The 24,123-nt window shown below is 39.5% G+C and overlaps 1 protein-coding gene across 3 annotated transcripts in view; it reads right to left on the reverse strand.

Annotated features, from left to right (window-relative positions):
* Positions 1-23,498, reverse strand: part of baiap2l1b (BAR/IMD domain containing adaptor protein 2 like 1b) — a 30,906-nt gene extending 7,408 nt beyond the window's left edge. Inside the window, exons 1-10 of one of the 3 annotated variants that reach the window (XM_028599523.1) lie at positions 23,087-23,498; positions 20,993-21,068; positions 20,627-20,713; positions 14,429-14,490; positions 11,908-11,979; positions 10,894-11,028; positions 5,464-5,616; positions 4,955-5,110; positions 3,628-3,742; positions 2,701-2,917 (exon numbers count right to left, since the gene is read on the reverse strand). In XM_028599523.1, the coding sequence (XP_028455324.1) occupies positions 2,701-2,917; positions 3,628-3,742; positions 4,955-5,110; positions 5,464-5,616; positions 10,894-11,028; positions 11,908-11,979; positions 14,429-14,490; positions 20,627-20,713; positions 20,993-21,068; positions 23,087-23,137 (1,124 nt within the window). In that variant the 5' untranslated portion in view covers positions 23,138-23,498. Of the gene's footprint in view, positions 1-2,700; positions 2,918-3,627; positions 3,743-4,954; positions 5,111-5,463; positions 5,617-10,893; positions 11,029-11,907; positions 11,980-14,428; positions 14,491-20,626; positions 20,714-20,992; positions 21,069-22,860; positions 23,014-23,086 lie in introns of those variants that run through there. The other 2 variants (XM_028599525.1, XM_028599524.1) reach the window with 2 other exon arrangements.
* Between the last annotated feature and the right edge of the window lie 625 nt (positions 23,499-24,123).

Consider the following 24,123-nt stretch of genomic DNA (forward strand, 5'->3'; position numbering starts at 1 on the left):
GAAGCCAAGTTAGGGATGATTACATCTCGGTCTATCCTGCTGCCAGCCGACCTTTCAGTTCTCACTGCACAGCAAATTTGAAAACCTCTTTAAATGAGTAGTAAAGAACTCTGCCCCCAACTCAATGACTTCCTCCATCTCTTGACCTAAAGAGACCGAGAAAGACAGACAGGTATGGCTATGGAACTATGGTAGCAAAAAGCTAGAATTCATCACAGAAAATACATCCTAATAAATGGATGCCTCTGATTTGTAAACTGAGATCATCAAAGGGAACCTTTTTAAATGCACTATTGATTATTTTGAGTTGAGTGCAGTTCAAAGTGCTTCCCAGATGATGGTTGAGACAAACACACGCGAGACAATAACAATTATGAAAATGTAACAACCTAGATGTAAAAGCTGTAATAACAGTAATAGTAAAACTAGATACAAGAACTAGTAAAAATAGATTGCAAAGACATAACTATAATAAAAAGATGATAATAAAACACAGTAACATGGATTTAAAAGCTTTAATAAATAATACATTTAAAATAGATACACACAAGCTAGACTTTCACTAGATTAAATATATTAAAAATACAAAATTAAAAACCAATGAGAGAAAAAATATATAATAAAAACAAAATAACAAAATAAACAAAATTACATTTTGTATAAAATCATGTAAATAATATGTGTAAACCATTCTTAATCAAAAGCCTGGCTGAACAGGTTGATGTTAACACTCCCTGCTGCTCTCAAACCTGTTGGTTGGGGACTGATTATATTCCATCTTTTATAAGAAGCAAAGGAAATCAATGACTTGAATGAATCAAGGTCTTGTCGTCAAAGTCTTATCTCGATTTGGAGCTTGTTTGTTTGGAGCGTGAATGAATGTTTGCGATGGTTTAATACATGAGTCAGTGTCTCAGTCAGACTTCAGAGACCTATGAGGTTCCTGGTGGCCTCCGTGAGAGTCAAGCAGCCATTTGTTCGTGCCCACACACACCAAAATAACTTCATGATGGAGGTGAAAACCATATTGAGAACGTGATGAAGTTAGTCTGAAATGATGTCATTAAATGAAGGTGCTCCAACAATGTCTCACCTTGATCTGATTTAAAAAAAGAAGTTTTATTTCAGCTTGAAAACCCATTTAAAAGAACGAAGATGTGTTTTAAGAAAAACAAGTCACAGCTTGTTTCTATCACAAGTTCAGACCAAGGACTGTGTGTCATTGTGCTGTTATTGTCCAAGATTGTTCGTAATCAGTAAGTAGCCAGCCAGCCTCGCCCTCTGTGTGGATTAATGTTAATATTTGCACATCTGATCTAGAGAATGAACGTTTCGTTCGTGTACTTGTGATTAAAAAAAGACCCCTACTGGAAAATACACCTCACTCAATCTTACACATATTAAGAACAACTTATTTATTTAGTGAAGGGTTTTCTACTGAGAACACATGCTGGCCACTGAACAGGTTTACTGAAACAACTTGGTGTTAAAAAACATCTTGCACAAGGACAACTCACTAGTACTCGTAGCCAGAGACGTTCACTTTCCCCTACGGGTTCTTTCTGGACGGGAAAGCAAAACTCTAACAAGCCTGTTTGGATGATAAGATAGTGGGATCAAATGTATGTAGGGAAAGTGACCATGATAATAATAATACACATGGTCACTAATGTTGCTGTGGTGTATTATTTATTACTAGTGCAATTTAACGCTTACTGTCTTGCTGACATACATCCCACAGTACATCAATAGTGTGTGGGTATCTGAATCAGTCTAGGTGTTGCCAGGCGAGTTGCTGGGCTACACCATCAAGGCTGGTAGAAGACAAAAGGAAAAACCCAGCGAGAGACCCAAATGCATCAAAGCCAAACCTCCTGCAGGACATCTCGTCAGATGCTGTGATCTTATAAACATGGTCATGTACACTTTTTAAGCCTTTAGGCACTCCAGCTCGCCCCGCTTGCAGCGGTGAGGCGGCGAGACCAATGTTTAACTTTGCTGCAGCCTCACTTTTGAAAGCAACTCTGAAATGATTCCTTTTCTGCCCTTGATCAGTTATATACACACTTGCAAGGTAATTTCCATTGATAGTGGTAAAGATCAAACCGGATGAATGATTAAATTCAAACACACTTCCAAGGGCTGCAGATCAAATCAAAAGTCAGACATCAAAGACCTGGGTAGAGTGGGCTTGGTTGATGCCTGTCTATGAGGGAGAGCAGATGATACTCTGAACTTCTCTCTCTGCCTCACTCCAATCCGCTATCGTACATCCAAGCCACCGGCCATACTTTACTTTGATTTCCTTATCGGTGAGTGTTCCAGATTAGGAGCCCCCTATGTGTACTTGTTCAGCATAACAATCAGGCGAGGGACCATCTGGCCAGTTCGGACAGGGCAGTCCAACGTGTGTCAATTACCTGACTGGTAGGAGGACGGAAAAACATGACAAGCATGTTTTAAACAATCGATAATAAAGGCCATGATGAGGTGTAGGTGATTATAGTAAATGTACACAAAAAAAGGAATGTCTTGTTAAGATTCCCTAAAATATAAGGTAGCTGACATATTTATTGGTTGTGAATGTGTGCAACACGTGTAATCGTGTCCTTATGTACAGAACAACATGTGCACATGCCTTTCATTAGTTGTGTAATCATACTCTTTGGTAACATATAGAACACGTGTGATTCAACTCACTTTGAGTTTTTCTCCAGCTCGCCGTACATCCACCCATCTCTCTCGTCAGGGATGAGCAGGGCGATGATATCTCCCTCGTCAAAGCTGAGCAGTGTGCTGTTGTTGCCGGTGGTGTGGGGGAAGATGGTGCGCATTCGCGGCCTCTTCACTATATTGTTGAGGCCAGTGGCGACAGACGCAGACCTGGCAAGATTGTTCTCCTCGCTGTTCCCGTGGTCTGGAAGGGAGGGAGGAAGAAAGGTGAGGATGAAGACTAACAGTTGAGAATGCAATAAAAGACCACAGCTTAGTCCCATCAACATCCTAACATGCTCGCAAAGTTATGAGCCAATGCAACATTTTGCTAATTAGCAATTAACACAAAGAACAGCAGAGGCTGATGGGAATGTCATTAGTTTTGCAGGTATTTGGTCATAAACCAAAGTACTGGACAAACGTAAAAGTTGACCTGATGATGGCGCACGCTGAAACGTCAGCGGACAAAAGTGATTACAATTCATCCTCTGGGGACTGTGAATGTCTGTACCAATTTACACGACAATCAACCTCATGGATTTCATGACAACCTATTCAATGGATGTTTAGATATTTCAATACGGACTAAAGAGGTGGACCAACCGGCAGACAGACCTACATCGCTAACTCTAGAGCATAAACCAAAAATAATGCATAATAAACATTTATTTGAACCATTTCATCCTGGAATAGATTTTTGTAGCGATGAAAGGGCAGCAAAACTGCAAAGACAAAAGTACTCAACCCAAGTGGAGCAGATGCTATTGATCTAGGCAAGACAAAGGCCATTCACATTTCAGGAAAGAACAGACTGTTCTTGCAGTCTACACTTGAAAAGCAAAAGCTCAAAGCCACAGTGGCACAGAACGAGGTGCCAAATGAAAAACAATGCCATATTCCATGCCATAATACCTATGCTGTTGTTGGTAGTGCTGGTTACACTGGTAGTGTTGTTCTCCTGGTTGAACATGTTAGCCAGAGGACTGGTCTGAGCCTGCAGAGATGGGGCCGGGGGAGCGGACATGTTCTGCCACAAGAACATTAATGATAATGTTAGCATGTGTATACAGTGCAGAGAAAAAGAAAGTGAACTTTGGAATTACCTAAATGTATGCATTATTCATCCATAAAATGTGGTCTGACCTTCATCAAAGTCACTTTAATAGACAAATATACTCTATGTAAACTAATAACACAAATGAGTGTTTTCTGCCTCAAATCAATTGAGATTCTGTGAAATTTATTGATTTTGCGAAAGCAACTGGAGGTGGACACACGGTCACTTTTTTCTCAAAATTATCAGTTTGGATAATTGTTATGCATATTGCCTCTGGACATCACACACCCGAGAGAAAAAGACAGAGTGTGTGTGTGAGAGAGAGAGAGAGCTATAGAACGCACTCATTTCTAGTGAAAAAACGAAGGCACTGGCAGCAAGATGCCTGAATATAAATGAATTCTTCTCAATTTTCAATTCGAACACATCATCTTCCATCGTGTTGTTTCACTGTGGACATTGTCATATGCCAAATCAGAGGACATCCCCCAACCAGTGATCCACACATGCAGACAATTTGGTTGAGGTCACTGCTGTAAAATACAATTTAACTAGTTACTTTTTATGTTACTATTTCAGGCAGATGCAGCTTGTCCATTATTGGGACTTTGAAGAATACCAGACCAGATTTTATGACAAAATTATGCAAAGATGCTGCAATTTTATGGTTCACTTCCTATTTCTTGGCGAGGTTTGTGCGACATCAGTACTGTTATTTATATTTGACCGTTTAATGTTAGCAGTAGTGGCCTCATCAAAAGCTAAACATGAACCTATAAAGCCTATAAAGCTTCTTTAGCAAGATGCATTGAGTTTACAATCTAGTAAAAGTCCAGACAAGAGGCATTTGAACTTATTATTGTAAACATAAGGGATACATTCATGTGAAGCTGCATTATGCTTAATAAATGCAGTTAATCTTGATCAAAATTTGAAAATAAAAATAAAATATATTTCAGCATACTTGTCTTTACATAACATGAGGCATTTATCTCAACTCCACATCTTAAAGAACACTTTCTCTCTTCATTAATCTGCAAATCTATCCAGCAAAGTGCTCTGAAATCATATAATCTATCAATAATCTATTTTGAGATTGTGCTCTACCACATAAAAGAGATAAAGTACTACATGTAGCACGAGATCACGTCTTGATTTGTCCCTTTCTCCCTCCCGTCATACCATGCTGTGCCGTGACGGGGAGGGAGAGGGCAGAGGTGTGATGGAGATGGGTGTGCGCAGCCCCTCAATCATCGACATTATGCTGTCGGGCATTTCGGAGGCGTCGTTGCACTGGTCCTGCCAGCTGCTCAGCTTTGCCGTCAGCATGTCTCTGGCCTGTTCAGCAGGGAAGGACATAAGAAGAAATATTAAAAGAAAACATGAGTAATCAGTAGAAACAGATTTCCATCACTATGGTAACACAATGCATAGAGAGTCCTGAGATTGTGAGTTTAGGAATCAAATGTTCTGATGTTGTTGTTTTTTTTAATTTTTTTTTAATTTGTTGATGGTTTTCTCTGGGAGGTATAATCTGCCGTACTTAAAAGTTAAAAATCTTGGTGACCCATTTGGATTTCTCTGTCATTTCAACCCCACATTTAGTCTAACATAAAGATAGTGCTTAGCCAAGTGTTTAGTCAAAGAAAAGCTAGATTCTAAGATAATGAGGAGGCAGGAGTGACTTGTACCTTCTCATGGAAGGAAGCAAACTGGTAGGAGAACATGCAGTGCTTGTCCACCAGGAAACAGAAGCGTCTCTTCTCCTCCAGCAGAGCCTCCTTACAGCCGTCTGCGATGAACAACTGCATGTCCATCTGACGGCTTGTCAACGTTTCCAGGCACTGATAACAAACACACATATTATACCATATTATAATGATAATATAACAAGCCAATTTAAATGGATTGAAATCAATTGGTTTGTCTTGTCATCCACTGTCTTACAAACTACCATCTCAAATAGATCATCAGGTCTTATCTTCCAGACCACACGGTTTGCAGCCACCTAGTCCCTTTCACTGGCGATCTATACACAAACCCAACAAGGGCAAATTATCTGAAAGGAGCAGGGGTCCTTTCTGAATATCCTAATCTCCCTCTTGCAGGGGGAAAGATGTTATTAGACAAGTGTTTACTGTATTGACAGATGAGGTTGCATTTAGTGTTAAGTAAAAGGTAGGAGCAACAGGAGGAAAAGGAGACAGGGCAGTTGTAGGGAGCGGATGTCCTATCTACACTGCCACCCTGAGATTATTGAAAGGTCTGAAGGCTACTTAAAGGTGCTCTAAGTGATGGGACGCAATTTTTAGGCTACTACATTTTTTTGGTAGGCGCAGTTTGTTTTTGTTGCCGTTTGTGGAGACTGAGCTGTCTTCAGAGACCGCATTTTTTTTACAGTGTGTTCAGGGGACAGGCAGCTAGCGGATAGTGAGGAGATGTTTGCTGCATGTGACGAAATATGTTGTAGCCTAAAAAATGCATCACATCACTTAGAGCACCTTTAAAAAGGAGCTGCAGGCTAGTGTGTGTCCCCTAACCCTAACCCATGTATATGAAAATGTCTTTCCTAAATCACTTAATGTTCAAAAAAAAGAAGAAAAAAGAAAATCATCTTTAATATCTTGGTTTATTTATATATAAATACATATTTTTATGAACAAGAATAAAGACAATACTGTAGTACATGTGGATATGAGTGAAGAAAAAAAGCAGCAATCAATATGTATTGTAATGTATTATTAATGTAGGATTATTAACAGGGCCCTGGTTTGAGTATTTGCTAATGTTACCAGTATATCATTATTTACAGGATTTACATTTTGGCTCATGCAATACATTTGTATGATTTCTTACCAATTGTTCACATAACGCATATAATCTCTACTTTATAAAAGAGTAATACACAACACGGTCAGAACGCCCTACAAAAAACAGAGTAAGTGGATTCCTTATCAAAGCTAAAAGTGAGATCCAGATAGTCATCCTCATCCAAGTGCCTGAAATAGGCACGCAATTTAACAGTTGTACAATGGTACACACACCTTCTCTATTGAGCTCCTACAACCGCCCTCTTCTGATAAAGCCTTAAATCGCTGAGGGAAGCTGTGGTGGGTTAATAAGTGCATTTTAAAATTCTCATCTACGCCCAGAAACATATTGCACATGGAATTGTGTTAGTTAATTTGATTGAGAATGTTCAACCAAATTAATATGGAGTGCAAAAATAAGGAAGACAATTACAATACTTGATTTCCATTAATTTACTTAACCAAAATCTTTGTATAACTGTTCCTCTGGGTGTAAACATGCCCTAAAAACTCATACAAAAAACTATTATTTTCATAAAAAACAGTCAGAGACGGTATAATAAAAACAAAACATGACCTACACACCGTTGTGTGTACATTCAATGCTAAGTAACTCTCAGCAGAGGTGATATCATCCTTGTCAAAACAGTGTTGTCTGTCTGCCTGACCGAATGCGAATCCATCTCTCTATTGCCAGGAAGTCCTAACATGAACCCGTCAATTTAGAGTTGTTAAGATAAAATAAGATAAAATAGATTTTATTAATCCCACACTGGGGAAATTCCTGTTACTATCTCGTTAATATGTTGTTAATCTCTTGTCCAATACCCAACATTTTGATAACAGGCGTATCATTGTGGCTGCATGTAAACAAAAAAGCAGAAGCAAATTTCTAAAGCAAACAAACACACACACCAATAGAATAGCACTCTTATTCCCGTCACTACCCAGTCTCTTTAGCTGCCTTTGTTTTTTTCCCACTGACCGCACGGACATCCTATAATCTCACCCTGCTGCTGTAACGGCAAGCTTTACTGCAACATAATCCACTCACAATTACAAAGTATCTTTATAGAATAGGATGTGTAAGAGCAAAGACACATACTGAAACTTTAGCTGACCTTTTAATGTTGTTCAAAACTAATTCAAAGCATAGTCTTGCTTTGTTGACATCCAGGAAGTATTTGACTCGGTTGTATAATTGGTATGTGTGATAAAAACTGACCGACTGCGTGGACGTGGAGTCTGTGAAGAGTTTGGTTTTCAGACCCACATTCTTCATCATCTAGGTGAAGGAATAAACTAGGAGTTCCTTCTATACAGCTTTTAGATAAGATGTTATCATAAATGTCCTTGAACACGTAAAAAAACCAAATTCTTTCCCTTTGAGAGGATAGGTGTGTGCCACACTAGGCGCTTAATATGTGACACTGTGTTTCCAACAGACCAACTGATGAAATATGTATTAATTATATGCATTCATTTAGCTAATCGAGATGTTCTATGGGGGTAATTATAATTTCATTACTGCCCTCTAAATTATCTCCCGAATGTGTCACATGCATTTAAAGTTACTTTTTATCTATTCTTGTGTTTTGTTTGGGCAACAAATACTGTTGCATTTCATGCCAATAAAGATCATTTGAATGGAACAGAATTGAGGGATCGACAGAAAGAGAGACCTTTCAGAACTGTGGAAGTGGGCGGCATAATTTCTACCAACAAGTGGATTGAGGAAACAAAAGGGGGAGTTTGAAATGAGACACACACACACACACACACACACACACACACACACACACACACACACACACACACACACACACACACACACACACACACACACACACACACACACACACACACACACACACACACACACACACACACACACACACACACACACACACACACACACACACACACACACACACACACACACACGAGCTTGTTGCTATGGAAAACCTACAGTATGTCTTACTATTGGTAAGAAAGAGCGAGGGGTGGCAACAGAGAGATGAGACAAAGAGAAAAACATACTACAAACTTCTTCAAAAAATGAATCACACTTTATTTATTTAATTTATCTTATGTACAGAGGGTAAAACTTGCGCTCACTTTGTTTTGAAGAGTCCTTTAATCAATTGTTTGACAGTTGTGACAGCACTCTTTTTTTTTTAATTATTTTCCATCTCTGCTTATAGACCTTCAGTTTCTTGGCTTTGAAGTGTCTTTGGTATCGGTTAGCTGCTCCTGTCTCTAAAACCTTGACACCCTGTCTATTCGTCTGCCTGACCCATCGGTGTCCTAACACCTGGCCTTAAATCAGAAAAATGAACTCAGCAGTGAGTGAACACTCGGTGACGGTGGGGTAGAGAAGAGAGGTGAGAAGGAAAGAGGAAACAAAGAAGGTGAAAGAGGATATAGATATAGCAGGAAAAGAGTGTGGAGGAATGAGAAAACAAAAGAATGAAAGGCGAGAGAAGAATATAGGAGAGGGGAGGGAGGACGGCCGTAATTTCTAAGACGCCACAGGGAAAGAGTTCATCATATTTTCATTATCAAGTTCATACAGTAGTTTGCTTGTAAAATATACTTTAATTTATTAGATCCTTTCAGTTTGATTTTAGAATAATCTCCTAGATCTTGTTCAGCCAATAAAATATTAAACAACTGTGAAAAGTTGCCCAGCAAAACATCACAGAGCCCAAGGTGGCATTCAAATGTCTTGTTTTGTTTGACCAAAAGCCAAAAAAAAAACAAAAGTTATTTAGTGTACTGATCTGGCAAAGAAAAGCAGCACATGCTCACATTTGAGAAGCTGAAACTAAAGAACATTAATGCTTGAGAAAATGATGCTGAATAGTTGCTGATCATCACATCAAATAATTGATTAATCAACTGATCACTTCAGCTCTAATTCATATATGCTTACACTGAAAGTGACAGCTCTGCAATTCAAGTTTATATAACTGGAGAAAGGGAATTTATTTAGCCTATCAAGGTATTTATTTGGGGTAATGATAATTCAAAGTCTGTGTAGAAGGCTAAAGCTGCAATAAAACCATATTCGCGACATAATTCCTTGTGTAATTCCTTGTCTCTGTCGACCTCTCTCACTTTAACTCTGCCAGGCTAGGTGTAGGTTAGACAGTGTTGACAGAATACACAAACCTTTAAAACCACACACACACACACACACACACACACACACACACACACACACACACACACACACACACACACACACACACACACACACACACACACACACACACACACACACACACACACACACACACACACACACACATCCTGCTGTGCTCTCAGGATCACCGATTTGAGACTAAACTCTTCTGCAATTTTCATTCTACAGAGTCACTGTCACAGGGTGTGGTGGCAACATGTAATAACAACTTTAACTGGCTGTAATGACTTAACATTCCTCAGTGATTCATTGTCTCAGGTGGTAATGGTAAAAAAAAATCTTTTTTTGAATGATACGTAAACAGATTTGGGATAAAAGACAAAACATACTGAGGGTTTCTTCTTTTTAGTCTATCAGTGCCTTTTAAAATTTTAATATAGAGAGGGGGACAAGAAAATAGTGAGACAATGTAGTACTTTGCTAAGAGACCTGAACACACTTAACTGGGGATTCAACTGAATCTATCCTTTTGCTTCGGTCTATCCTTCTGCTAATTCTGCATTAAACAAACATGTCTCAGTTAGTCCACATGGATAAATACTTCCTCTTCTGTGTTGGACATGGAAGCAGTGTTGCTATGAATGGCAACATCCACATTTATTTCCATGGTGTCCAGGTCTCTGTTTATGACCTGAAGGCTGGCAGCCATTAAGTGTGGAGAGTGTGCAGCACTTGCATCTAAGTCTATACAGAGAATAGTTCAAATTGTGCAGTAAGTTTAAATCCAGCAACACTGGTCAAATTTCCTCCCTTGTGTAGTTGCTTGTTTGTGCATGTGTGGGTTTACTTTTATCTGTGAGCAGGTGGAGCAAGGTGGTGCAAAAGAGGATTGCATGCAGGTGTATTCATGGAGTGGACAAAAGAAGTCAACAACAAAAAAGATCTTCTCCTGCACGACTGCACTAACAGACACTTTGCACATTGTCCCCAACTACAGTTACACTCTCTTTGACATGGTGCGTCTCAATGAGTGTGTGTGTGTGTGTGTGTGTGTGTGTGTGTGTGTGTGTGTGTGTGTGTGTGTGTGTGTGTGTGTGTGTGTGTCAAAGAAAGAGCATCCATGTATGATGTGTCACGTGTCAGTCTGTCTACATCCATCTCACCTCACTCTCCTTGTTCTCGTACTTGTTGGCGTTCTTGCCTTGGCTCTTTCTCCTCAGCTTCTTCAGATCTGCCTGGGACTTCTCCAGAGAGTCCTGCTTCATCTTGTGCTCCATCTGGTACCTTTTAAACGTGGCCTGGAGAGGAGGAAAGATCCACGTGAAGGCATGTAGAATAACCGGCTAACTGGTTTTATACAATAAACCACTTCTGAAACACGTTATTTCTCTTAGTGTGAAGTTGGTTCCGTCTGCCATTCGACGAAGATAATGAATAAAATAAAGTCTGCGTAAAATTATACATATTTCCAGCTACCTTTGTGCAGTCGTGCAGACAGCATCTGTAACGCACTGCAGACCAAAGTCAGAGCATTAACCATCACCGATTCCAATTTGAAAAAAAGAAAACCAAAAACAACAACACGGTTGGTGCACCACTTTGACTTTGTGTTGCTGGTGGAAAATAGGACCTTGTTTTTCTTCTGTGTGGTGCAGCAGTAACCCATTAGGGCATAACTTCATTGACATGACTGCAGTCATAATGACAGAAAATTATAGCACTGAATGGCTGCAAAGGATCAGATGAGTGTAAATAGATCCGGTGTTATGTTGTAAATGTGGCTGTTTCTATGGGTCTATATACCTGGATTTAGGTTGATGTATTAGTCTGTGTATATTGCCATGTGCATGTCAGACTATGAAAACAAATCTCCCTCATGGGACAATATCTATCTATCTATCTATCTATCTATCTATCTATCCATCCATCCATCCATCCATCCAACCAACCTTGAGTTTTCCACTCATCTACCTGCTCATCCTGTCACAATTATCATTAATCAATTGTTTTACACTAAGGCCTTTAACTTACAGACATGTTCATGTGTGCTTCCCAAAATGTACCAGCAACAAAAACATAACAAAACATACTTGGCAGTGTTCTCTTGAGGAAGGTGGATGGAGTGCTGCCACAGACACAAAAACACAGACACACAGACAGACAGACACAAAACTTACTGTCATGTATTTTACATCCATTTCATTCTTTTTCTCCAGCTCAGATATTATCTCCCTGTGGAACCTCTTAAACTTCAGGTGAGGAGGATGAGGAGGGACCGGAGAGAGGAGAGGGAAAGAAGACACACTGGTGATTATATTATAAACACGATGGGAGGAGGAAGTGCTGCAGTTTATCAGTGTTGCGGTCAGTGGCAAACAGAGATACTACTGTAAGTCTTACAGAGAGAAATGGAGAGTGATCATTTAGAGTGTATCTGTGCGTGTGTGCGGGGGTGAGAGCCAAGTCTGAGGTTGCGCTTATGAATGAGTCAAAGTGCTGCCATCACCACACCCAGTGTTGGGGAGTAACGGAATACATGTAACGGCGTTACGTATTCAGAATACAAATTATGAGTAACTGTATTCCGTTACAGTTACAATTTAAATAGTTGGTATTTAGAATACAGTTACATTGTTAAAATCAATGGATTACATGACAATACTTCTCCGTTTCACGAGTTTATTCACTCTGAATAAATTAAGGCAACTTAATGCATTTTCCAGAAACATGAAATAGAAAAAAATAGCTATTTGCGTGATCAGTCACAATGGAGTCGGAACCGGCACGACAGAGCTAGGGCAGCAATAAGTTTCTATCTTGGAAATTCAAACAGCATTTCACATTAAAGAACGAACAGGGAGAATGAAATACAGCTAACTGTGCCGTGCAGCCTCGGCTTGCCAGCAACCAACCTCCTTTCAGCTCCAAATTACTCCACTTCCAACCTGAAGAAGCATCTTAAAGTAAGTTATTTTTTTAATTAGCCTATGGTAGTTGTCTGCTGTAGTTTTACTGGTCACCTTGCTATTTTAACATTGACGTGCAACTTTACATTCTCCTAGGTGCTGATGTACTAGCTCCAGAGCCGTTTAAAGACTATAGCCCCGTTTGACATGCTAATTAACGTTAGCTAAAATTAGCTTGTGGTATCTTAGACTGCAGTTCAATTTTTGTAGTAGGCTATGCAGTTCGGGACTACCAATACAATAATCTATCTGCTTGTTCAGGTACACATTCAGCTAGTTGGAAGAAAACGAACACACCATTATAGGCCTGTTTAGTAAGATGTGATAGCCGCATTCCTACACCTATAAAACGCAATTCAATGTGGAAGTAATCTTGAAGTAATCCAAGTATTCAGAATACGTTACTCAGATTGAGTAACGTAACGGAATACGTTACAAATTAGATTTGTGGGCATGTATTCTGTATACTGTAACGAAATACGTTTTGAAAGTATCCTTTCCAACACTGACCACACCCTTGTTGCGCTGCAGCAGCGGCAACCACATGGGGCGGACCAATAAATTGGAAGACCCCATTTGCGGAATACACACAGATGACTACGGAGACCTTATCACACACTTTTTTTTTTTCCTCTGACCTGAATTAATGCTGTGACTCACCATCTGAAGTCCGTTAACAAGTCAACCCACTCAGTGATGCTGTTAGCAACAATTTCTCAGACTGCCTCGGAACGTTTCTGCCCCAAAGTTTAGCTTTATTAGGTTATTTTTAAACTCTGGCATTATTTATTTTCCCAACCACAAATCTCGTGCAACATTTTAAGAAAAACTCTTGGGGTTAGCGTGTTAAGATCCCAAAGTTATAAGTGAGGGCTTGATTAATGTAAATGTCATCAGCTAATCAAATGATAATGCCAAAGCATTTGTATGTTCCAGCTTCTCCAATGTAACATTTTGCAGTTTTTTTCTACCTTATATCCTCACAAACAGAATCCTTTTGAGTTTTTAACTTTTGTTTTGACAAAATAAACAACTGGAAGATGACACTTTGGGGTCTGAAAACTTCTAATGGCCATTTGTGCCTGAGGACCCCCTTGAAAATGAGATGGTGCATCCGAAGGGGTTTATTCAGTTTTAAAATAAAATACATATGTCCTTCATTTCTATCATTTTACAGACTTAACAATACATTATTTCAGGAAATAACTAAAAGATTAATTAATAATAAAAAAGATTATTTGCATCTTCACTCAATTGTTCACATGCTAACAACCTAAATTAGGCTGTACTTAATGCACCAGATTGTAACAGCTCCAGCTGGTGTATCCCCGGGACATGTTGAGGCCTGCCCCGTGCTCTCAGCAAGGAAAGAAACCAACCAACAGGTGCTCCTACAACCCAAAGCTATTGTTTCCCTTCCTATCCAACCTCTTTGTATCGTGCTTGTCCATGGTGCTACTGTAGTTGATGTAGGTGGGGAGGGAGGAGAGGCCGTATATATATCTATCAAAAGGTGGGAGGAAGAGAGAGAATGCCACTGGCTGACTGTGTTCACCACTAAATGGTGCTTAGTAGATTAAGGCTTTGCTTGTGCTTTCCTGGAAATATACTGAGCAACAGGTTCAGAGTTTCTGAAAAAGTGCATTTGGGTGAGGCGCAATAGGGAGAAATTAGGTTACACAGGAATTTTCAGGAAGCATTACGCGAGTGCAAAAACACATCCAACACTTACATTTTCTTCCAGCTCAAAGTGAACTTTCCTGTGGACCTCGGAGATGTCCATCAGCACTACACCTGTCGCAGAGAGAAAAACAGACAGGTAATATACATGTCAGAAGAAAGACAGGCCAGCAGTAATCCAATTGTTTGGTCTTGTTTGCTTTCCTTAACAGGTAAAATGATCTAAAGGTATTGTGCAACACTTCAATTCAATGAAAATGAGCACAATACATACAGTACACCGTATATATTATACTGAATATGAATGAATGCATCGCTGAGAAATGATGCGTGTCATTTGCAACCTCAAAAAACATCACATGTCACCATCTACAGATTGTTTAAAAAGGATTTCCTCCGCTGAAATGAAAATAAATAGATGTGCCTGGACTAGAAAAACTGGACCACCTACTGCTCGGCTAATCATAAAGAGCTCAGATGGCAGGCAGCCAAAAATCATAACCGTCTGTTACTGCATGTTGCTCACAAAGGCAATCAAATTAGGATTATGGAGTACAAATCATTATATAAAAAAAAAAATTAATTTTCTTATTGACCTCAAGGCTACAGTATACACCACCAGTGATCATAAAAATCATCAAAAATCATAATTGGATTCCCAAATTCTTTATTTTACTGATATCTGTCTCATTGTAACAAAAACAAACTTAAAATTATAGTAGCCAAACAATTTTTTTAAGACCACCAATTTAATATATAATAGCAATGTTTGTATCTAAAGAGAGAATGATGGAGAATTAGAAAAACTACAGCAGCTGAACTTTGGCTCCAACTTCAGATGTTTATTCTGTTTTAAATCTTATAAAACAGCGAATAATTTCAAAACGGGTCCTTTGAGAGACACGTGTAATACATTGCTCATCCAAATATAGTTAAAACTACAGTATGAATAGTGTACAGTATATGCAGGGTATCTTTTGTGTATAAAATAGATGTAAAATACATGACTATGAGATTAAAGACTCCCATGTGTCGTATAATACTGTAAAAGCAGGATGCAAATCATTAGAATGGAAACGGATGTTATGACTTTCTCCCGCACTGAGCTTTTTCCATAGGAGTTTATTTTCCGTGTACAGTAAGCAAATGCCACGACCAAAAAACATTTTTCAGTAGCCAACAAGAACAGCTGTACTGTAAACACGGGTGTTGATAGTGATATAACCTTGAGACATTTGTTAAAGACACATTTCCTACTCTAAAGATCCAGCTAATTGGAATATAAATTAAAAAGCTGAGCCATCACAGAGTGGAGGTGTTGGCTTGTTAAATAAACACTTTAGTCATTTAATATTTCCGTGTTTGTAGATGCTGTAGACCAATACTGCAACAAATCTGAGAAGGAGCCATCTACACAAACCTCACAGAAAGGTTTTCTAAAGATCAATAAAAAGGGAACAACAGTTATTGTGCCTTATACAATAATTTGCGCCGTTTTAAATTTAACAAATCAATATAAAAAAAAAAAGATATAATTTGATCAGAGGTAGGGCCTCCAGAGCCATATAAAAACAAAAAAAAAATCAAAAAATGTACTATGCAAATTCCTGACAGATGTTCAATACGCGGCCAGTTTGATATATCAATGTGTCCTGACTCCCGTACATTCATCAGCATGTAAACACTGCCTTTCCCCCCGCCCTGTCTTTCTACACATTAACTGCCCCACCTTTTCGTATTATGGCGAGACTGGCTCTTTCACCCAGCACAGTTCAAACAGCTCGGCAGATAAAGGCCAACAGATCATTCCTGTAAATCTGCCCTTTGACAGGGCAGGAGTAAAGGGGGGGTTGGAGGGGGAGAAAGTGTGTTAATGAGGTATATAGTACAGTGAATAGAGATGAAGAGTTTGTTAGAGTGCTTGGTATGGCAAGAAACAGAAATACCTGAGATAGAAAATGAGAAAGAAGAAAAAAAAAAAAAAAAAAAAAAAAAAAGAGGGTTGATACCTTAAATTTCCTAATCTTACAATAAGAACAACACAATCTTAAAAATGTCATCAGGTGCGGTATACAGTCAAACACCTGACTGACTGGTTTATTATAACACAAAAGTTGTGAGTCATCAACATCATTATATCCGAATAATGACATTAATGCAAATGTGTCATGTTACTGACACAAACGTTTTAGCTTCAGTAACGTCACCGGACTAAACAGCCTTTTATTCCAGCAGTTCGCACTCCTTTGTTTATTTGTTGTAACAGTATGTACAAAGCGTTGCTGGGCAACAGGTGTTCTCGATCGAGCGAGGTTTGAGGGCAAAAGTGTTTCATGATGTGGATTACACCAGCAGCAATCCACCGCCATTAGCTAACAAAACCAAGCCGAGATAAACCCACACAATACAGACGCGCTGCCTACAGACCTGTTTACCCAGGTTGTAAAGAGTCCTGGCTGCACACACTGTGCTTTGTGGAGCAGTTTTACATTCACCATAACTTGGGGGGGACAGTTGTTACTCAAAGACAAAAGGTAGCATCTGACAATTCAGCAAGCTTCAAAAGAAGTTAAGTATCTAACGTATCACTTAGCCATAAAATCGCTAGGATGTTAGCAGTGGGTGAAAATGTAAAGAGGTTTATGATAAGGTCATCAGAAACTGTCACTATTGGGGCACCCTGGTAGCTCACTTGGTTGAACGTGCACCTCATGTACCAAGGCACAGTCCTTATCGCAGCAGCCCGGGTTCAATTCCAACCTGCTGCCCTTTGCTGCATGTCGTCTACCCCCCCTTCCTTTTTTTCTATGATGTACAGATGGATGGAGGATCGTTCAACATGAACTCCGCCTCTCCTGTAAAGTGGACGAGAGCAGGCAACAGCAGCCGGGGGCGGTGACAAAAATCCGCTGTCAAGTCGGACAGTTTCCAGCCCATTACAGCAGCTTTCAGGCTGAACAGGAAGTCACAGAAACACAGTGGTCCGATTCCGATTTAATAAAATGTTATCAGACCCATATATCAGCTTGTACACACACACTCCAGTTGTTTTTATTAAATGCTCTACATGCAATATGTTGCTGATTAACAACACACTGTAGATGATCCGTAATCTGAACAGATTTAGTCTCTCTGACTTCTAAACATCACTATCAGCCACACAACATGTGTTCTGTACAGAATAAGCCTTTAAATCAGACAAATAGCAGTTAAAATCCCTCCAATTCAAAAACAATAAAAAGTTTATATAAAAAATTCATCATGTTGAGTTGATTCTGAACCAATCAGCTCTTAGATCAGCTGAGAGGCCGGCGTTTCCCAGCATGCCCTGGGTCCGCCTGGGTCTTGCAGTCGGTGAAAAGTAACTGCGCTGCCTGCGTCTCAGAACTGCGGCCGCCTTGATCTCGTGAGGTTATCGTTGCCCACGTGTGCATGACGTCAGAGCAAGTCGGACACAAATCTAACCGGCACGCATTGGGCGGCGATCGCCGGTGATCGATTCTGCGCAGACCTGGCTCATCTCGAACAAGCCTAATGGGTCATGCTCATAAAGTAGAACAAATAAAGTAAAATAAAGAAAGTCTGAAAGTGTATGAACAGAACTAAATGTGTGCAAAACATAGAAAAAGAAAAGAAACTCCCTATGAGATAATTTGGTAAACAACATTTTGCTGGTAGCATGCAAGGCGGCCCACAGTTCTTCCTCTGTTTTGAATGTGGGCAAAATAATCCTGGCAAGGGAGTGAGCCACCTGACACACTATGCAAACATGCTTGGATTATGTAAAGTGGGCCTGATGCCATTTGAGCAGGCCAGAACCATCAAAGGACAGCGTGTATTTGTGCGTTTGTGTGTGGGTCTATGAAGCGTCTGCAAAGCCCTTGCTGCTGTAAAAGGACAAGGCTGGATGGGATTCAATTACGTGCAGATAACAAAACAATGCACAGTCATGGTGCCTCACTGGCTATACATTTTTTTTGTTGTGTGGAAACACTTGTAGGGTCCTCGTCACAATTCTCTGAGGAAACCAACAACATATTTTATGTTCCAGCATCAGTAACACTTCAAATGCAGTTAGAAGATAATAAAAAAAAGAGTGAGTACACAACCATCCTTGTGCTTCAGATCTTAATTCTTGTTTATAGCCTGAAACAAGTCAGCTGGCTAGTGCTTTAATGAGCGGTTGACATTTGAACTCTGACAGAGGAGGAAGGAGACTAAAGGAAGTAAAAGAAGAAGGTTGGAAGACGAGGTGCACCCGTCCTACAATGCCTCTAAAGGGTATCTGGTTTCTGGTTAGCTAGGCGTCACTGAAGCTCAGGTTTCTGACGGTGCAGCTTCACTACGTCTACAAGCTCAGGAAAAAAAAAATGCGGGACTTTTTTTTTTTTATTCTTTTTGGTCCTAGTGAGAAATTCTGCATCCTTAGAATTTATATTATTGTCTTGACATCCTGGCTGGTTTTAGGGGCATGTAGTACAGACTCCAGTTACATTGCATCATAGATGAGAAGACTGTAGTGTGTATTTAATCACCCCCTGCTCTACATAATGACTGATCTGTCATGATCTCTCTCTCTCTCTCTCTCTCTCTCTCTCTCTCTCTCTCTCTCTCTCTCTCTCTCTCTCTCTCTCTCTCTCTCTCTCTCTCTCTCTCTCTCTCTCTCTCTCTCTCTCTCTCTCTCTCTCTCATTAGTGGGTGCTGGAGTGTATCCACAGGTTAGAGATGAGTGTGATTTCACCCTACACTAAAACGGTTTTGTAATGCTAATGGTGTGTCTATGTCCTCGTCTCATATGTCGTCTTAGGACCTATCATTTCTAGTTTTCATTTGCCAGAAAAGGGGAATTTGTGTATTTATTTTAAATATTAAAACCGGTGTCATTTGGGTAGAAGCAGTTTGTTTGTGTTCCTCCCCTCATTTCCTCTTTACTTCCTTTTAATCAAGGCTATACTTGCCACAAGAGAACCTGATTTACTGTGAAACGCTCTAAACAATCTTAAACATCAATCTATCTTACAGCAGGAACCGACAACGTTTGAAAAACACGTGGGCATTAAATACAGATGTGCTTTCTTGAAGTAATTTGTGTATTTTGGGGTGAAAATCCAATAGTGTCAAGCCTTTGTCATCCCTAAACTAGATGGCACCGAGTCACGACATGCCAATTTGTTTTTCAGAGACTGAAAGCGAAAGTGCATCACCTGCACACAGAGTATATTTTATAACCTACAGATGACAAACCAAAGTGCTTCTGCCATGTCATTAAGTTTACGTATAAAAGAAAAAAAATGTCAGTCTATAATGTGGGAAGATCACCAACTATGGATGGAGAGATAAGATGTGGATTTATAATCACACTATTTTGCACAATAAAATCTTGTCACCATCAGAGTCCATTGTGACTAACAAAAATACAATCTGACCAGCCACAGTTCTTCACTGAGGAGTATCACTTTAAGTGTGCCAGGATATTGACACCAGGTGGCACTTCCCATTGTGCTGCTGAATTTAATTAGCAGTTTTGCTGCTAATCAGCATGGGAGTTGAGAGACAAACACTGGTTATATCAAAGTGTGCCACTAGTGACAATGAGTTAGGGGGCCATCTTTGGACTACAAATGAGCTTGTGGGAACTGAAGCCTGGGGACTTGGTTAGAAACCAACAGATAACCAAACAAACCCAAGCCAGTGTTTTTCTACGCATACCACACGTATATTCATCACAAGCATCATGCTGGCATTAATCAAAGAATACCTGCTGCTGTGTTTAAGCTACAGTGTTCCTGTATATCAGTGATAATGACAAGGTAAATCAAAAAAGGTACAATCATTGGATGAAAAAAGAAAAGTGCATAATGAGCTCAAGCTGGAAGAATTTAAGACCACTGACTGGGGGTATTTGTTACCTTGCGTGTATTAATGATTAACTCATTCATTTGTCTTTTATTTCTATTGATTGTGAGGCACTGCTATAAAAACACTACAATTAATAATGTAAACAGCATTTATATAAAGCGTAGAATGAGAAACTTTTGATGTCTGATTTAGAAGAAATTAACCAGAGAATGGCCTACATTTATAGACATATACTGTATAAATGCACCCCGGGGGAAACCAACAATAAATGCTTTTAAGACCCAGGTGAGATAAACAACTGTTTCAGGAAAGCAGAAACTATCTCCACAGTCTGATTTTCCCTTTGTTGAAGCAGTAGAGAGCCAGAGGACAGGGCAACATGGAAACTTACCTAATTCTCTGGAGACAGGAGACACTGCAGCATTCTCCCCAATCTTAGACATTGCATCAAAATATAACTTTCCCGCCAGGATCATTGCTGGGAAAATGATAGAATGATCATTAATGTTTGTCACAATAGTTTGGGAAAATGATCGGCTCCGTAATGCATGTTGAAGACCATTGAACAACAGCTTAAGTATTCACTATATAAAAAAAAAAAAAAGGTATTCAAATTTGGCCTGGTATACTTGGACCCCCAAAAAAACAAAAAAAGTTTTACTCTCCCAGCCACCCGTCCAACTTCTGGTTATAAGCAGTGTGTTTTTCTAAACTCGATGTTACTGTGAATGTCTATTATCGTAGTAAAAATGCTCACCAGCTGCTGATTTCTCATAGTTCTTGCCCAGGTTGACCAGATTCCTCAGTCCTGGGTTGAACTGGTCCATCACACTCTGGGTGGTTGGAAAAAGAAGGAGAGACAGTTACTCATAATTTCATTCAAGGTTTCAATTGTTATGCTGTTGAAACATTACTGACTCAGTCAGGTGGGTGACTGGCCACATGAATGAGTCACATCACATGCGAATAAGGTGGGGAAAAATATATATCATATTGGTGGTGATGGTGCAGTGGATATGACACATGCCTTTGGTGTGTGAGATCTGGGTTTGATTCCCACTGCGATACATCAACCAATGTGTCCCTGAGCAAGACACTTAACCCCTAGTTGCTCCAAAGGCGTGCAACCTCTGATATATAGCAATTGTAAGTCACTTTGGATAAAAGCGTCAGCTAAATGACATGTAATGTAATATTTAAACCTGTTGACCAATCGTTAACAGGACAGGACCTATGATATTTAGGCTAAGATTCACATGCATGCCATGCAAGCAGATTTTTCTGACATACAATGTCATAGAAGACAAAAAGGTGTTACATGGAAAATGACAGAGACTGACGAATGGATGACAATACTGCAAACAGAATGAGCATAAAACAAAACCACTTAAACAATTAAGACAACAGAAGAAAAGAAGTTTTTTTTTTTTCCAACATACCGATTTGGGGGTTTTACATATAGAACTACCAGTGTTGATCAACCTCAAAGAGTGGAACTATCGTCCGTAAATGAGTCAGCACTTCTCTCTGTAATTATCGAGCTATTCTTTCTCCACGTCATATCAGGATAAGGACTTCACACCCAAGACAAGAATGCAGGAAATGATTTAACTTGGTGGTAAGCCACCTTGAGATACACCAAGGGCAAACAATGTTTCATGAGCCAAGCAGTGCTCCCCCACTTCTGATTCAGACCTTTGACAATAAGTGACACATTACATAAGCTGCAGAAACTGTCAATCTGAAATGACACCATATTCATAAAATATGTACACAAAAAAAATCTTTGGGCAACAAAGTAAAACACAACTTGCTGCACCACTCATGTAAACATCCATCTATTGGTTATAGCAGCGAGCCAGAGGTGATGGCTGTCGAGGAGATTGCTATATACTCTTACACACGCAGCCAGCTAAATTATTAAACCTGGAGTCTTTTTCCTGCATTTCATCACACCAAGGATCTGTGGGGGCTGTCCCGAGAGGAGGCAAGCAGATTAAAGCTATTCAAGGAGGCTAAATGCCTGTAAGAAAAATAATGAAGTCTCTTTTTTCCCCCTTACAGCATCTTTTTATGGGCGATACCACTTATCACCTTCACTTTGTCACCTGTGGAGTATGCAGACCTGGCTACACAGTGGGAACAGTTAAAACTCCTGGTGGGATTTGTGACTCACATCCATTTATGTATAATTATGTTTTTTTTTTTTTTATTATTGGTTAGATTTCTCCTTTAACCCCAATAAAATCACATAGCAAACACTAAAGCCAGAGTACACCAAAAGAGCACTTCAAATGATGCTGATCAACCGAGGCAGCACTTTAATAAGGAAATGGCACTCCTAGGCTGGGGCTATTTTCTTTAAAAACAGTGATTCAAACTCACTAATAGTCAGTTAAAGCCTCTGCAAACTAAGTAAAATATGTTGATAACACTGCAGTCTGTCTCTACTGATACGGAGGTAAATAAAGAAGGGGTTATACTAATAACTTAGGCCAGGGATCCTTTAAGAGCACAAGAACTTACATGTTAAAAAATAAGTTGTTTACAGCATTGACATTTATTTATAATAGCGCATTATCATATAATATCTTAGCCTATAGTATTAGATAAAACAGAGTTTACCTTCACTCCATCTTTGCCTGTAGCCTACTATTAGTCAACAGTTTAAAAATGTACTAGCTTGGCTAATTAAAACCACCTGTTAGTCGTTCAGGTTGTAAACGCCACTGGGAAGTTGAAGCACAGCGAGTGGAGCTGTTTCAGCACAGTGGACACATGGATGTATAGAGTTTTTTTTTCTCTCGTGTCGTGTTCGCACCTGTTGTTTTCACACCAGTACGCTACCCACCTTGTATGTACTTTCAGTTAGCTTGGTCACCTCATCCGCGCTCCTCGACATGTTTGTAGATCCTCTCGCGAAGCCCGATAAAGAAGAATTTATTTATTTTTTAAAACACCGACTCAAACCAAAAAGAAAAGGTCCAACAGGGAAAAGTGACCAAACCTACGGACACATGACATTCCTCATAGCCCGCAGGATACGCAAAACGCACACATACAATCAAAAATGACCAAAACTGAGAGGAAGAAAAGGACAAAAGTCCAGTGACGGAGAGTCCAGCTGTCTGTTGTTGCTGCTGCTCTGACTGTGTGAGCACTAAAAGGCTGAGCTGTCAAACTTGTTGTAGGTGGTTAGTTCAGAGCAGAGGAGGCCTGGGGAGGTAGGAAAAGGTGGACAGGTGTCAAGCCGACCGGAATGAAAGAATATACCCCTTTTCCGGTTGACTACTTTCAAATTAAATCTTTAGCTGGTTGTGTCATTGACCACGAAATGCTGTGTATGTATATATATATATATATATATATATATATATATATATATATATATATATATACTCAATTACAAGTAATTACAAGTAAGCCCTGCATTCAAGTAAATGTAGTGGAGTAAAATAATACAATATTTGGAGGACAATATTTCCCTCTGTAATGCTGTGGTGTAAAAGTATAATGTAGCATAATGTTCAAGTACACATACACAATTGTACAGTACTTAGTAGGCTTTAGTATGATACTTACATTTCACTATTGAAACTTCGAAGAAGATCTACACACAAGGTAGCCTACTATTGTAGCTGAAAAAGTTGACCTGTTTAATGAGATTGCACAGTAAAGCTTAAACTGGTATTTTTATTTATTTTTTATTTTAAGGCGTTTTTTATCAGTTCGGGCCTTAAATGAACAAATCTACAACTTCTGTTAACATTTTACCACCACTCTTAGCATGGTTTAATACTTAAAACGTTTTGGCTGAAAGAAAAATGATGTACCCTACCCTTCAAATGCTTTCGCTACCAAATACACTACATAGTGTCACCCTTTATT

The sequence above is a fragment of the Perca flavescens genome, chromosome 15 (assembly GCF_004354835.1).
Source record: "Perca flavescens isolate YP-PL-M2 chromosome 15, PFLA_1.0, whole genome shotgun sequence".
Taxonomy (NCBI): Eukaryota; Metazoa; Chordata; class Actinopteri; order Perciformes; family Percidae; genus Perca; species Perca flavescens.